Genomic DNA, 15,671 nt, shown 5'->3' on the forward strand with positions numbered 1-15,671 from the left:
TTTCTTCAACACACTCCACACCATAACTATTGCTCTGACTCACTCGACGATGCAGTGAGCTGCAGTGAGGATCCAGGAAGGGTGGATGAGGGTGCCACCACAGTGCTGACCCAGTCGTCTGCCACTGTATGGGTCCTTTTGCTGCAGTGCCACGTGCCAGGGCCACTCCCCTGCCAACACACTTCTCCCACCCACTATTCTCATGTAGTAACGATGAGTATGGGCTGACTCTCCACAGTCTGCAGGAAGGCTTAAGACCAGTTAGTTGATAGCTTTATTTCCACCTCATATTTCCACCTCATACCCATCCTACGTCAGGAGCCGCCTCATACCTTTTCTATGAGGGTATGATGGGGAAGTCAAAAAAATTACAAAAGAGTATAGCGAGTCTAGGTATAAATTCCAGTGTTGTTCATATAATAATTTTTATTACAAATAACACACAACAGAAATATAAATTAATATCATTTAAATAACTGAAGGGAAATGCCAGAAATTATTGCTAGGTGTCGATTCGTACTAAAATTACCAGATAGTTTATTATCATGACTTTTCAAGAGCTGTGATGAGAAACGCAGTTATCGTCACTGGGATTGATGTATAATTGGTTAAATTTGGTTATCAAGCATTAATCTAGTCTAAAAAAAAATGCATGTAGGAGAAATTGGCTTAAGTGTACATAACGACGATCCGGTTTAGTTTTACGACAGCTTTTAAGAAAAAAAAAATTCGACATGTCGCCATGTTTGTTTATTCTGACGTCACGAGTTCAAACACTGTGTTTACCATTGTTTTAATATTTTCTTCTGTCACGGCCAGATTTGTTCTTATTTACATTTCTCTCACCGCTTCAACCACCATTTGCAACATCGCCTCCAATCACTACCCTAACCTGCCATACCTCAACCACTACCCAAATCACTATTTCAACCATCATATTTCAACCAAGACCAAAATCACCACATTTCAACCACTATACCTCAACCACCACCCCAATCAAAATATCTCAACTACTATACCTCAACTACCCCTGCCCACCACCCCAACCAACACGCAACCACTGCCAACAACCAACACGCCACCACCACCAACAACCACCCTGAATCAAGCACACAACTGTATTTAATTATTAACACAGTTCTTAAGATGCTCTTGATGAGCCAATTAAGCGAATCATCCCTTGATAAAGACCCTCGTCACGTAATTTTCTCTGATAAATTAGCAATATTAACCTCTATCTCTGCCCTACTCTCTCTAACCCTCCCCTCCTCTTCCTCCTCCTCTTCCATCCCAACCACTATCACTACTTACCATAACAACCACTATCACGATCACCCTCACTACAAATACCACGTCAATAAGGTCTAGGGGGATCTACGCCCCCTCCCATTAACTGGGTTGCGAGTTCGTTGAGTGAAGCGAGTTAGGGATAATTTTTTTTATTTGGCTAAATTGGATATATCAACTTGAGCTGGTAGACTTCTTTATATTTTTTTATCAACACATCGGCTGTTTCCCACCGACACAGGGTGACCTGAAAAAAGAAGAAACACTTTTCATCATCACTCTCTCCATCACTGTCTTGCCAGAGGTGTGCCAACACCAAAGTTCAAAAGCCGCAACATATCTCCATCCTTCCTTCAAAGCGCAAGCTCTGTACTTCGTACTTCCAGGACTCAAGTCCGGCTAACCGTGGTTGATATCGTCAAGTATTCCGCTAGGGTTCATTAGTTACGGGAACTTCAAAAGTATCCTCCAGCAGAACTGGAATTACTATTGGAAATCTTTGTCTCCCAGGATGCCCTATCCCATACACAGGATAAACGGATTTTCTTAATATCATATCAATAGGAGAGAAAGGAAAAACAGAGGGAGGAAAAAAATCCACCACATTATCCGAGAATATATCCTTACAGAAACAATGCAGATTCATTGTTATAATGGCCTTTCGACATGTTAAAGTTTTTTTTTTTTTTATGTGACCACGAACACATACACTAGTCTCGCGACACCAGCCTTATCCTTGAGTAAAAGTTCCACTTGCGCTCAGTAACACTCAATGTAGGCAGACCCAATATAAGTTTGGCTGGGCTAACCTGCTTTGCATCACATTTTAATTTATTAGAGAAGTCAGGTCGTTAGGCTAGCTTGGTAAAAAAATAAAAACTGAGCACCATGATAATTCACATAGCTGCATGCAAAGCACGACAGTCCAAATTTTGTTTTTTATTTAGCAAAATTGGATATATCAACAGTATGCTAATACAGACGTGAAGGGGAGAGAGGAAGTGATGGAAGAGAGTGAAGGACTGATGGAGGATAGGGAGAGATGGAGAGGAGTGAGGGATGGGTGGAGAGGAGTGAGGGATGGGTGGAGAGGAGTGAGGGATGGGTGGAGAGGAGTGAGGGATGGGTGGAGAGTGAGGGATGGGTGGAGAGGAGTGAGAGACGGGTGGAGTGAGAGACGGGTGGAGTGAGAGACGGGTGGAGTGAGAGACGGGTGGAGTGGAGTGAGGGATGGGTGGAGTGGAGTGAGGGATGGGTGGAGTGGAGTGAGGGATGGGTGGAGAGGAGTGAGGGATGGGTGGAGAGGAGTGAGGGATGGGTGGAGAGGAGTGAGGGATGGGTGGAGAGGAGTGAGGGATGGATGGAGAGGAGTGAGGGATGGATGGAGAGGAGTGAGGGATGGGTGGAGAGGAGTGAGGGATGGGTGGAGAGGAGTGAGGGATGGGTGGAGGGGAGTGAGGGATGGGTGTAGAGGGGGGAGGGGTGGATGGAGAGGAGTGAGGGATGGATGGAGAGGAGTGAGGGATGGATGGAGAGGAGTGAGGGATGGGTGGAGAGGAGTGAGGGATGGGTGGAGAGGAGTGAGGGATGGGTGGAGAGGAGTGAGGGATGGGTGGAGAGGAGTGAGGGATGGGTGGAGAGGAGTGAGGGATGGGTGGATAGGAGTGAGGGATGGGTGGATAGGAGTGAGAGATGGGTGTAGAGGGGGGAGGGATGGATGGAGAGGAGTGATGGTGAGAAAAATAAGTCTTTACTGAAACATGTGGTGTGTCAAACACGTGTCCACGAAGGTCAAGGAGGATGAAAAGCTTGGATGGTATGTCTCATTCGATCAAAATACCATTTTGTCTGAAATATAGTCCATTATCAAAGCAGCCACCAGCAAGCGAGCTGAAAAATTCTTATCACTCTGAACCCCCAGCAAGCAGCAGAACAACGTGTGGAACTGTTCACTTTCAGAAGAAATCCGGACAACTTTCTCGGGACATGCTAAATTTACTGACGACCTTGACTAGTACTACTCTGAATTTTAGCCACCACTTCCAGGGAACCAGGATTAAAAAAATCGGTTAAGAAATCAAAGGCACTGATGATTAGTGAACGGAACCCAGAAATTATAATTCGCAAGCATAACGTCGAACTAGAATGGATTGTCTTCTATGATATTCTGGTTCTTTTAGCAACATACGGCTCAAGTTTCGGGAACAGGTAGAATTCAACAGGCCACCGACCTACCTCAGAGTCACATTCATAGAAGAAATGATACACGTTGGTACTCATTATGAAATGTAAGATCGTGTATTTCCTGTATGAAGTTCGCTTCTCATTGTCTACAGTGCGCCAGCAATAATTCACATATCCCTCTCAAACAATGAGCGAATAGAGGTAATACAATATCAAGCGATGCGAAATATGCCTGGAGCGCTCTAGTTGCGGCAATAAATCTGTCTCAGGTTAGTTCAGCTCCCTTTTCTCAGAAGCAGAGTTGAATATGTATACATGTATATATGCCTGTATAGTGGGGGAATCCTCCATTGAAGAGAGACTCGCAAAGAAAATAGTCGTTCTCGGTCAAGTGAGATGTGTTGTCAGTCAAAAGAACAAGACGGAGAACCATCGTCGGTGTAAGGAAAAATTACAACCTTCACGAAAACTAATGGAAAAGGAAACTGACTTGCAGGAAGAGGAGTACATTCCACGAGCATGGTATCCAGAGAGAGCTGCGTCTCCTATGAGCAAATATCTAACGCAGCACAGACACCTTGCTACGCCAGTGTGACTTTATAAATGGTCCAAGCCGGACCGAAACGTCGTCATAAGCTCCTCTCTCTCTCTTATGTACGGGTTATCTGTGTACTGTTTCAGTAACGGTATTGTGTGTTTTCTTTACTACGCCATGCAAAATAAAACATCGCCCGACCCGAATGCCCCAAAAATACTATATGTAGAGTACTTCACTGTTGGTTCAGTGATTCCGGATAAAATGCAGCAGCAACTGAAATCCATCACCAAGGATTATCCAGGGGATTAAAACTTCCTGACTGCTGCTCATTGAAAACAAAATTTAATGGTTACAATCATAGCCAGAATTTTTAAAGGGGTGGACCGGTAAGCCAGCGGAAGGCCTCTGTCATATGACCAAAAGCTCCAGCTGCGGGTCATTACATGACAAAGACCCACGTCAGGAAATACTTGTCCTGTTTCCTTGACAAACCTTACCTAACCTACTCAGTCATACAACCTGAGTTACTGACGCTCCAGCAAACAACAAAATAAACAGCACGTTATTCTTCACGTAGAGTCCATAGTTGATCTTCAGTCACTCCAGCACTACCCTACGACAAATTAAAACTTATCACATACATCTTGAGCCTCTCATAGGCCCCTCGACGTATAGGACAATAAAAGCAACACTGAAGTGGATGCCATAATGGGTTGGCATCCGTGGGAACGAGGCTGCAGATGAAGCAGTCAAAATAACGACTTAGGATGAACATGTTCTTGTCACCATATCTGTCGTGGAATAAAACGCTGTCAGAAACAGGAGAGCATCGGCCACACATCAAGGTCAGAGCTGTGTTATACATTGACTTCACAGTGACAGCCCTCCACCTGACAACAGATATCAGCACCGAGTTATCGTGTTCGCATAACCATCATATTCACACACCTGTCATATTCGCACAGCTGTCGCATTCACACTGCTGTCATATTCGCACAACTGTCATATTCACACTGCTGTCATTTTCGCACAGCTGTCATTTTCGCACAGCTGTCATTTTCGCACAGCTGTCATTTTCGCACAGCTGTCATTTTCGCACAGCTGTCATTTTCGCACAGCTGTCATTTTCGCACTGCTATCATATTCGCACTGCTATCATATTCGCACTGCTGTCATATTCGCACTGCTGTCATATTCGCACTGCTGTCATATTCGCACTGCTGTCATATTCACACAACTATCCATATACTGCGCCTTGGCTTCCCTACTATAGAGAAAATAACTGAGAACGTAGCAAAAGTTGAAGAATTGATACACTTACGCAGCATATGGGAATCTAAGATTCCCATACGTTGCACAAGTGTCTCAATTCTACAACTTGTCGGTTTTCAAAACCATTCATCACACGTAGAAAAAGTACAATGTCAGAACGGTCACCATGCTACAACACAGGTATTAGTGCACTACCTGCTAGACTGCCAAGGGGCACTACCACTGCCACGTCTTCTGCTGCTCCCACCACCAACACGGCTCCAGGAGCCTGCCAAACTCTTTTGTATTCCTAGGAGTAAATGATGTAAGGATGTATCTAAACTACGATAATCTCTCCCTCCAGTTCCCACACACGAAAGCCGAATTTATGTATAGTTGTTGAATCGAGCTACAGAACTGCAGTATGAGAGTTGCTGCACACTTTTTGATGATAATGAGCCACTGAGTGGATCATTATACGATTAAAACCCGCTTCAGGGGATTTTTGCTTGATCGTAAATTAATATCTGGGTAGCGGAGCGATTGAGGAGGAGGGTAAGGGGGGGGGAGGAATGGGAGAGGGTGAGAGGGTAGGAGAGATGGGGAAGTGGGAAACACTCCATGATTTCTCTCCATTCCTGGTATGGCCTGAGGTGATACCAAGGCCGGTCAGGGTGTCAGAGAGGGAGGGAGAGAGAGAATGGGGAAAGAGAGGGAGAGAGACAGGCAGAAGTAGGGAGAGAGATGAAGAGGAGGAGAGGCAGAGAAGGAGAGAGGCAGAGAGGGGGAAAAACAGAGATGGAGAGGAAGAGAGAGGGATAAGGAGAGAAAGGGAGTGAAAGAAAGAGGGAGAAAGAGAAAAGTAGATAAAAAAAAGATGAAATGGAGAGATATGCTTGAACAGTACTTACGTGACATACACGACTACGTATGTTGTTCCAAGGCTCGAGTCTCCTTCGACCTGAGATTAGTGTTTGTGAATATATATATATATATATATATATATATATATATATATATATATATATATATATATATATATATATATATATATATATACATCTAGGTTTTTCTCCTTTTTCTACATAGCTCTTGTTCTTCTTTATTTCTTCTATTGTCCATGGGGAAATGGAAAAGAATCTTTCCTCCGTAAGCCACGCGTGTCGTATGAGGCGACTAAAATGCCGGGAGCAATGGGCTAGTAACCCCTTCTCCTGAAGACATTTACTAAAAAAGAGAAGAAGAAAAACTTTATAAAACTGGGATGCTTGAATGTGCGTGGATGTAGTGCAGATGACAAGAAACAGATGATTGCTGATGTTATGAATGAAAAGAAGTTGGATGTCCTGGCCGTAAGCGAAGCAAAGCTGAAGGGGGTAGGGGAGTTTCGGTGGGGGGAAATAAATGGGATTAAATCTGGAGTATCTGAGAGAGTTAGAGCAAAGGAAGGGGTAGCAGTAATGTTGAATGATCAGTTATGGAAGGAGAAAAGAGAATATGAATGTGTAAATGCAAGAATTATGTGGATTAAAGTAAAGGTTGGATGCGAGAAGTGGGTCATAATAAGCGTGTATGCACCTGGAGAAGAGAGGAATGCAGAGGAGAGAGAGAGACTTTGGGAGATGTTAAGTGAATGTATAGGAGCCTTCGAACCAAGTGAGAGAGTAATTGTGGTAAGGGACCTGAATGCTAAAGTAGGAGAAACTTTTAGAGAGGGTGTGGTAGGTAAGTTTGGGGTGCCAGGTGTAAATGATAATGGGAGCCCTTTGATTGAACTTTGTATAGAAAGGGGTTTAGTTATAGGTAATACATATTTTAAGAAAAAGAGGATAAATAAGTATACAAGATATGATGTAGGGCGAAATGACAGTAGTTTGTTGGATTATGTATTGGTAGATAAAAGACTGTTGAGTAGACTTCAGGATATACATGTTTATAGAGGGGCCACAGATATATCAGATCACTTTCTAGTTGTAGCTACACTGAGAGTAAAAGGTAGATGGGATACAAGGAGAATAGAAGCATCAGGGAAGAGAGAGGTGAAGGTTTATAAACTAAAAGAGGAGGCAGTTAGGGAAATATATAAACAGCTATTGGAGGATAGATGGGCTAATGAGAGCATAGGCAATGGGGTCGAAGAGGTATGGGATAGGTTTAAAAATGTAGTGTTAGAGTGTTCAGCAGAAGTTTGTGGTTACAGGAAAGTGGGTGCGGGAGGGAAGAGGAGCGATTGGTGGAATGATGATGTAAAGAGAGTAGTAAGGGAGAAAAAGTTAGCATATGAGAAGTTTTTACAAAGTAGAAGTGATGCAAGGAGGGAAGAGCATATGGAGAAAAAGAGAGAGGTTAAGAGAGTGGTGAAGCAATGTGAAAAGAGAGCAAATGAGAGAGTGGGTGAGATGTTATCAACAAATTTTCTTGAAAATAAGAAAAAGTTTTGGAGTGAGATTAACAAGTTAAGGAAGCCTAGAGAACAAATGGATTTGTCAGTTAAAAATAGGAGAGGAGAGTTATTAAATGGAGAGTTAGAGGTATTGGGAAGATGGAGGGAATATTTTGAGGAATTGTTAAATGTTGATGAAGATAGGGAAGCTGTGATTTCGTGTATAGGGCAAGGAGGAATAACATCTTGTAGGAGTGAGGAAGAGCCAGCTGTGAGTGTGGGGGAAGTTCGTGAGGCAGTAAGTAAAATGAAAGGGGGTAAGGCAGCCGGGATTGATGGGATAAAGATAGAAATGTTAAAAGCAGGTGGGGATATAGTTTTGGAGTGGTTGGTGCAATTATTTAATAAATGTATGGAAGAGGGTAAGGTACCTAGGGATTGGCAGAGAGCATGCATAGTTCCTTTGTATAAAGGCAAAGGGGACAAAAGAGTGCAAAAATTATAGGGGGATAAGTCTGTTGAGTATACCTGGTAAAGTGTATGGTAGAGTTATTATTGAAAGAATTAAAAGTAAGACTGAGAATATGATAGCAGATGAACAAGGAGGCTTTAGGAAAGGTATGGGGTGTGTGGACCAGGTGTTTACAGTGAAACATATAAGTGAACAGTATTTAGATAAGGCTAAAGAGGTCTTTGTGGCATTTATGGATTTGGAAAAGGCGTATGACAGGGTGGACAGGGGGGCAATGTGGCAGATGTTGCAGGTGTATGGTGTAGGCGGTAGGTTACTGAAAGCAGTGAAGAGTTTTTACGAGGATAGTGAGGCTCAAGTTAGAGTACATAGGAAAGAGGGAAATTATTTCCCAGTAAAAGTAGGCCTTAGACAGGGATGTGTGATGTCGCCGTGGTTGTTTAATATATTTATAGATGGGGTTGTAAGAGAAGTAAATGCGAGGGTCTTGACAAGAGGCGTGGAGTTAAAAGATAAAGAATCACACATAAAGTGGGAGTTGTCACAGTTGCTCTTTGCTGATGACACTGTGCTCTTGGGAGATTCTGAAGAGAAGTTGCAGAGATTGGTGGATGAATTTGGTAGGGTGTGCAAAAGAAGAAAATTAAAAGTGAATACAAGAAAGAGTAAGGTTATGAGGATAACAAAAATATTAGGTGATGAAAGATTGGATATCAGATTGGAGGGATAGAGTATGGAGGAGGTAAATGTATTCAGATATTTGGGAGTGGACGTGTCAGCGGATGGGTCTTTGAAAGATGAGGTGAATCATAGAACTGATGAGGGGAAAAGGGTGAGCGGTGCACTTAGGAGTCTGTGGAGACAAAGAACTTTGTCCTTGGAGGCAAAGAGGGGAATGCATGAGAGTATAGTTTTACCAACACTCTTATATGGGTGTGAAGCATGGGTGATGAATGTTGCAGCGAGGAGAAGGCTGGAGGCAGTGGAGATGTCATGTCTGAGGGCAATGTGTGGTGTGAATATAATGCAGAGAATTCGTAGTTTGGAAGTTAGGAGGAGGTGCGGGATTACCAAAACTGTTGTCCAGAGGGCTGAGGAACGGTTGTTGAGGTGGTTCGGACATGTAGAGAGAATGGAGCGAAACAGAATAACTTCAAGAGTGTATCAGTCTGTAGTGGAAGGAAGGCGGGGTAGGGGTCGGCCTAGGAAAGGTTGGAGGGAGGGGGTAAAGGAGGTTTTGTGTGCAAGGGGCTTGGACTTCCAGCAGGCGTGCGTGAGCGTGTTTGATAGGAGTGAATGGAGACGAATGGTTTTTAATACTTGACGTGCTGTTGGAGTGTGAGCAAGGTAACATTTATGAAGGGTTTCAGGGAAACCGGCAGGCCGGACTTGAGTCCTGGAGATGGGAAGTACAGTGCCTGCACTCTGAAGGAGGGGTGTTAATGTTGCAGTTTAAAAACTGTAGTGTAAAGCACCCTTCTGGCAAGACAGTGATGGAGTGAATGATGGTGAAAGTTTTTCTTTTTCGGGCCACCCTGCCTTGGTGGGAATCGGCCAGTGTGATAATAAAAAAAAAATATATGTATATATATATATATATATATGAAAATTAACACTGCTAGGAATCCCTAACCCTCCTCGCAGTCTGACAATTTATTTCAGGAGAAAGTAGAGTGAAAACGAAAATTTGGACAATCATGTGAAGGATTCCAGTGCATGTGGTCAGTAGGTCAGTGTGTGTGTGTGTGTGTGTGTGTGTGTGTGTGTGTGTGTGTGTGTGTGTGTGTGTGTGTGTGTGTGTGTGTGTGTGTGTGTTTGTGTGTGTGTTCCCTAATGGCTGTTACATCTCCCCTGCTGCATTCTATTGTTTATCTTCGTTAACAGGGTATGTACATTTAATCCAAAGTAACGTTTAAAAATATTGAGAGTGACACCTTGACGTAATTGCTCAACCATGGAGACCTCTTCTTGAGCATGTGATTTGGCCCCGAAATTTTCAGTCGCTGTCGATCGTGGTTGTTTTGGCACCTTGCAATTCTGTGTATCTTGGCACCTTGCATTACTGTGTAACTTGGCACCTTTCAATACTGTGTATCTTGGCACCTTGCAATACTGTGCATCTTGGCACCTTGCAATACTATGTATCTTGGCACCTTGCAATACTGTGTATCTTGGCACCTTGCAATACTGGGTATCTTGGCACCTTGCAATACTGGGTATCTTGGCACCTTGCAATACTGGGTATCTTGGCACCTTGCAATACTGGGTATCTTGGCACCTTGCAATACTGGGTATCTTGGCACCTTGCAATACTGGGTATCTTGGCACCTTGCAATACAGTGTATCTTGGCACCTTGCAATACTGTGTAACTTGGCACCTTTCAATACAGTGTATCTTGGCACCTTGCAATACTGTGTAACTTGGCATCTTGCAATACAGTGTATCTTGGCACCTTGCAATACTCTATCTTGGCACCTTGTAATACCGTGTATCTTGACACCTTGCAATACTGTGTAACTTGGCACCTTTCAATACTGTGTATCTTGGCACCTTGCAATACTGTGCATCGTGGCACATTGCAATACTATGTATCTTGGCACCATGTAATACTGTGTATCTTGGCACCTTGCAATACTGTGCATCTTGGCACCTTGCAATACTGTGTATCTTGGCACCTTGCAATACTGTGTATCTTGGCACCTTGCAATACTGTGTATCTTGGCACCTTGCAATACTGTGTATCTTGGCACCTTGCAATACTGTGTATCTTGGCACCTTGCAATACTGTGTATCTTGGCACCTTGCAATACTGTGTATCTTGGCACCTTGCAATACTGTGTATCTTGGCACCTTGCAATACTGTGTATCTTGGCACCTTGCAATACTGTGTAACTTAGCACCTTGCAATACTGTATCTTGGCACTTTGCAAGACTGTGTATCTTAGCACCTTGCAATACTGTATCTTGGCACCTTGCAAGACTGTGTATCTTAGCACCTTGCAATACTGTATCTTGGCACCTTGCAAGACTGTGTATCTTAGCACCTTGCAATACTGTATCTTGGCACCTTGCAAGACTGTGTATCTTGGCACCTTGCAATACTGTATCTTGGCACCTTGCAAGACTGTGTATCTTAGCACCTTGCAATACTGTATCTTGGCACTTTGCAAGACTGTGTATCTTAGCACCTTGCAATACTGTATCTTGGCACCTTGCAAGACTGTGTATCTTAGCACCTTGCAATACTGTATCTTGGCACCTTGCAAGACTGTGTATCTTGGCATATTAAAAAACATTTCCACATTTCTTAACTTTCGGTGTGTTCAGGACACAGCATAAACTATAATGTTCCTTCTAAAAAATTAAGATTTCATTTTTTTTGTCACAGTATAAAAAAAATTTGAAATCATTAGGTCAAATATTAGAAACACCTGAATCTTCCTCTCTTATTATTTATTGATGAGTAAAACACAAAGGCTAGATTAGTGTTTTTATACTGTGTTTCGATCATTTTTGTATCATGATCAGATCGAGAAAATTGGTCAATTTTTCACTCAACTTTTACCAAATTAAATTCTACGTAATATATTACATAAAACCATTATAAAAGTTTCAAGATATGTTTCTTTCTTTCTTTCAACACACCGGCCGTATCCCACCGAGGCGGGGTGGCCCAAAAGAAAAAAACCAAAGTTTCTCCTTTCAAATTTAGTAATATATACAGGAGAAGGGGTTATTAGCCCCTTGCTCCCGGCATTTTAGTCGCCTCTTACAACACGCATGGCTTACGGAGGAAGAATTCTGTTCCACTTCCCCATGGAGATAAGAGGAAATAAACAAGAACAAGAACTAGAAAGAAAATAGAAGAAAACCCAGAGGGGTATGTATATATACGCTTGTACATGTATGTGTAGTGTGACCTGAATGTAAGTAGAAGTAGCAAGACGTACCTGAAATTTTGCATGTTCATGAGACAGAAAAAAAGGACACCAGCAATCCTACCATCATGTAAAACAATTACAGGCTTTCGTTTTACACTCGCTTGGCAGGACGGTAGTACCTCCCTGGGCGGTTGCTGTCTACCAACCTACTATTAAACAAACTTAAAGAGAAAACAAGGAGAAGCTACAGACATCGACAGACTGCAAGACTGGTCAAACAAGCGGCTACTGGAGTTCATCCCTACCAAATGAAAATTATGGGACAGGCGAGAAGACCGGGAACTGAGTATAGTCTCCGGGGACTGAGGCTGCAAACTTAACTCAGAAAGGAAGACCTACGTAGGTGTGAGCATAGTGCCGAACAGATCATTAATAGCCCTAAATACGACATATTTTAAGTTTATTATCAACATTGAATCCACACCAGATACAGCTTAAAAACTGAATGAAGAGTAAAGATATGCAATGAGACTAGTCTCAGAGTTGCTGAGAATGAACTGTGAGGAGAAGCTAAAGTAATTGAACCTGTCGATATTAGTGGATTTAGGAGACATGGGAGACATAATGACATATAAAAGACTCGGAAGAGTTGATAGGGTGGACAGGGACGGACAGAGAGGCGGGGAACGTGCACAGTTGGAAGTTCAAACACAGATGTGTTCCAGGGATGTCAAAGTTTTTTTTTTTTTTTTAGCATGGGGATGATCAGGAAGTGCATTGATTTGAGTCCCAGGCGGAGTTGTAATGGAGGCAGGTTCATATATTGTTTCAAGAATAGATATGACAGTTCCCAGGAATCTAGGAAGGAGTGAACTTAGCAAGACAGCACCATTAAAAATAGGTTAGACAAACACATTAGTGGATGAGGGTGGGTGTGAGGTAGACTAGCCTAGCATGGGCCAGTAGGTCTGTTGCAAGGCCACTTTCATATATTCTTAAGACGCAAGAACCAAGAGCCTAGACTCGATCCTTCAACCACAAATAGGTGAATACAAGTGACAAAGAGCACACACACGGGGCCAGGAGCTGTGAATCGACCCCTGTACCCACAAATAGGCGAGTACACGAGTATAAACGTGACCAATCTTTGCACTATAAATCGTTTAACTGCTCTTGTCAGAAAGAAAACCGCTTTAATTACTTTCTCAGTAATTCTCTCACGTTTTTTGGGCGAAAATTTGGTCACTGGTACAATTTGTAAGGCAGAGATAAAAGTGAGGGACAGGGAGTAGGCGAGAACGAAAAAAAGAGTTGGAAGAGGAAGAGGAGGAGGAAGAGGATATTGAGATTGATGACAGTGATGTTAAGGAGGAGGAATGTAGGAAGGTGGATGATTGCTGGAGGAAAGGAAATACAAAAGAGGAAGAAGAGGGGGAAAGGGGAGAAAGAGAGAGAGAGAAGGAGAGAAAGAGAGAGAGAGAGAGAGAGAGAGGAGAGAGAGAGAGAGAGAGAGAGAGAGAGAGAGAGAGAGAGAGAGAGAGAGAGAGAGAGAGAGAGAGAGAGAGAGAGCGGAAGACATAGTTCCGCCTGGAGAACAAAGGGAGAAATGTGAAAGCGAATGACAGGTACCGAGCGTGCCAGGGTAAAGGTAGAGGGGAACTGTAGGGACTAGGGAGGAATGGCAGGGTAGAGGTAGAGGGAACTGTTGGGACTAGTGGAGGGTGGCAGGGTAAAGGTAGAGGAACAGTAGGGACTAGGGAAGGGATGGCAGAGTAAAGGTAGAAGGGAACTGTAGGGACTGGGGGAAGGCTGGCAGGGTAAAGATAGTGGGGAAGAGTATGGAATAGGGAAGGGATGGCAGGGTAAAGGTAGAGGGGAACAGTAGGGAAATATAAACACATAAGCAGTACAATGTGATCCTTTACTGACAACGTTTCGCACAAACAATGGGCTTTATCAAGTCACAAACAGATCTACCTGGGTGAAAGGTGCGTGAGTATTTATAGGATGAAGTCAGGTGAAGAATGCTGCATGTGACAATCTACCGAGTACGGTCATAGAGTAATACCTGGGGTAGCTTTGAAGAGACCTATTTGCTGCCGTTGTCCTCTTTCCAAGGAATGCACCCATGGCAGTCATCTGACACTAAATACCTATTTACTGCTTGGTGCACAGGGACAGCAGGTGTAAGGGAACATAACCAACGTCTCCACAGGGTGAATGGGAAACCAAAAAGCCATAATAACCTTTCCGTAGTCGACAGGCTAAATTTAAGGCCATTTCAACAAGCAAAGTCAAGTTCCAGAATAAGCGTGTACTGGGAGAACGTTTCACTATGATCTGATGAATCTCTACACCGAGCGAAACCCTCAGCACTCAGTTCACATACTGAAGGTTCGATTCCCGGCACGGGTTAGAAAGTTTGGATATATTTCCTTATACCTGCTGCCCCTGTTCCCTAAGCACCAGTGGGTGTTAGTACCTGGGTGTTCGTCGACTGTTGTGGGTGGCATCCCAGGGTGTAGTAGTATACCCTAGATGGAGGTCAGCTAAGAAACGAGCTGAGAAGGATAACAGCTCTTGGCCTGTAGAACTCATCAATGTTAAAATGAAGGATAGTGTATTAATCTTGGTAGAATTACCGACAATAGCAGCTTGACAAAGCTCTTGAAGAGCGAAACGTTGCCACAATAAAATGTCACATTAGTTGCACTTGTGTCCTTTTACTTAATTACAATTGACATTACATATAAATTATTAGTTAGAAATTATATTATAAATACTCACAAGAACGGTGGTTGAAAGTGGCGTAGACTCCTATAGAGGAGACTGAGCAGAGTATCACTACTGCTGCACCCACCACACTACGTATGGGCGCCCAGACCCTCCTGCGACCTCTCTGTCTCTCCTCCCGGATGCCTTCTGACGGCGAGGTACTCATACTTCCCAGGTCTTCCCCACATAGTCACTGATCACAATACTTTTATTGAATCCACTAAACTTCGAATTAGTTCATTGCGGGTTTGCGATGAATAGTCACTTATAGTGGTTAATCATTATGTGCTAAATATTATTGGTGATCCAGCAAGTTCACTGTAGTTCACCATTTAACTTTACGTAACAATTTACCTCTACCATCCACTACCAATTTTAACATTCCTTTCAGTCATACGAATTCTCAGATATTTAATTCAGAAATTAAATCATCCTCATTTCCAGTATGGCTGACATTAAATATCTTCGACTCTGAAAAAAAAAAATAACGCGTGAGATATTGAATACAATGCAACATCATGATAACATACCAGGAAGTGCCGTAGGAGTGGAAAGGAGAAGAGAATGATCGTCAAAGCAATATACATTTGATTATATTGAAGTTTATACATTTTTCACAAGGTGTTTCAAAGCCCATTTATATAAATTACATAAATGGCCACACATTCGGAAATATACCGTTGTTGTTGTTGCATTTGACATTTACACATATAAATGATATTAATCGTTGAGCGCTAAACTGATGTAGGTCATACAGCGGTTGGGAAATGGTAGGTATTTACGTTTGATAACAGAAAGAGGAAGGTAGTTTCAATTCCCTGGATTTAGAGCCCTTCACCAGCATCAACGCACCCCTTCCTCCTTCCCATGAAGGGGGCAGACATCAACATAAAAGACGA

At 43.0% G+C, this 15,671-nt stretch overlaps 1 protein-coding gene across 5 annotated transcripts in view; it reads right to left on the reverse strand.

The window, feature by feature from the left end:
• The window catches only part of LOC128689701 (plasma kallikrein), a 38,533-nt gene that overhangs the window by 16,889 nt on the left and 5,973 nt on the right, over positions 1 to 15,671 (reverse strand). For 3 of the 5 annotated variants that reach the window (XM_053778082.2, XM_053778081.2, XM_053778080.2), the window contains exons 2-3: positions 14,785 to 15,243; positions 44 to 239 (exon numbers count right to left, since the gene is read on the reverse strand). In XM_053778082.2, coding sequence (XP_053634057.1) covers positions 44 to 239; positions 14,785 to 14,938 — 350 coding nt within the window. In that variant the 5' untranslated portion in view covers positions 14,939 to 15,243. Of the gene's footprint in view, positions 1 to 43; positions 338 to 14,784; positions 15,244 to 15,671 lie in introns of those variants that run through there. The other 2 variants (XM_053778083.2, XM_053778084.2) reach the window with 2 other exon arrangements.

Source organism: Cherax quadricarinatus, chromosome 22 (assembly GCF_038502225.1).
Source record: "Cherax quadricarinatus isolate ZL_2023a chromosome 22, ASM3850222v1, whole genome shotgun sequence".
Classification (NCBI taxonomy): Eukaryota; Metazoa; Arthropoda; class Malacostraca; order Decapoda; family Parastacidae; genus Cherax; species Cherax quadricarinatus.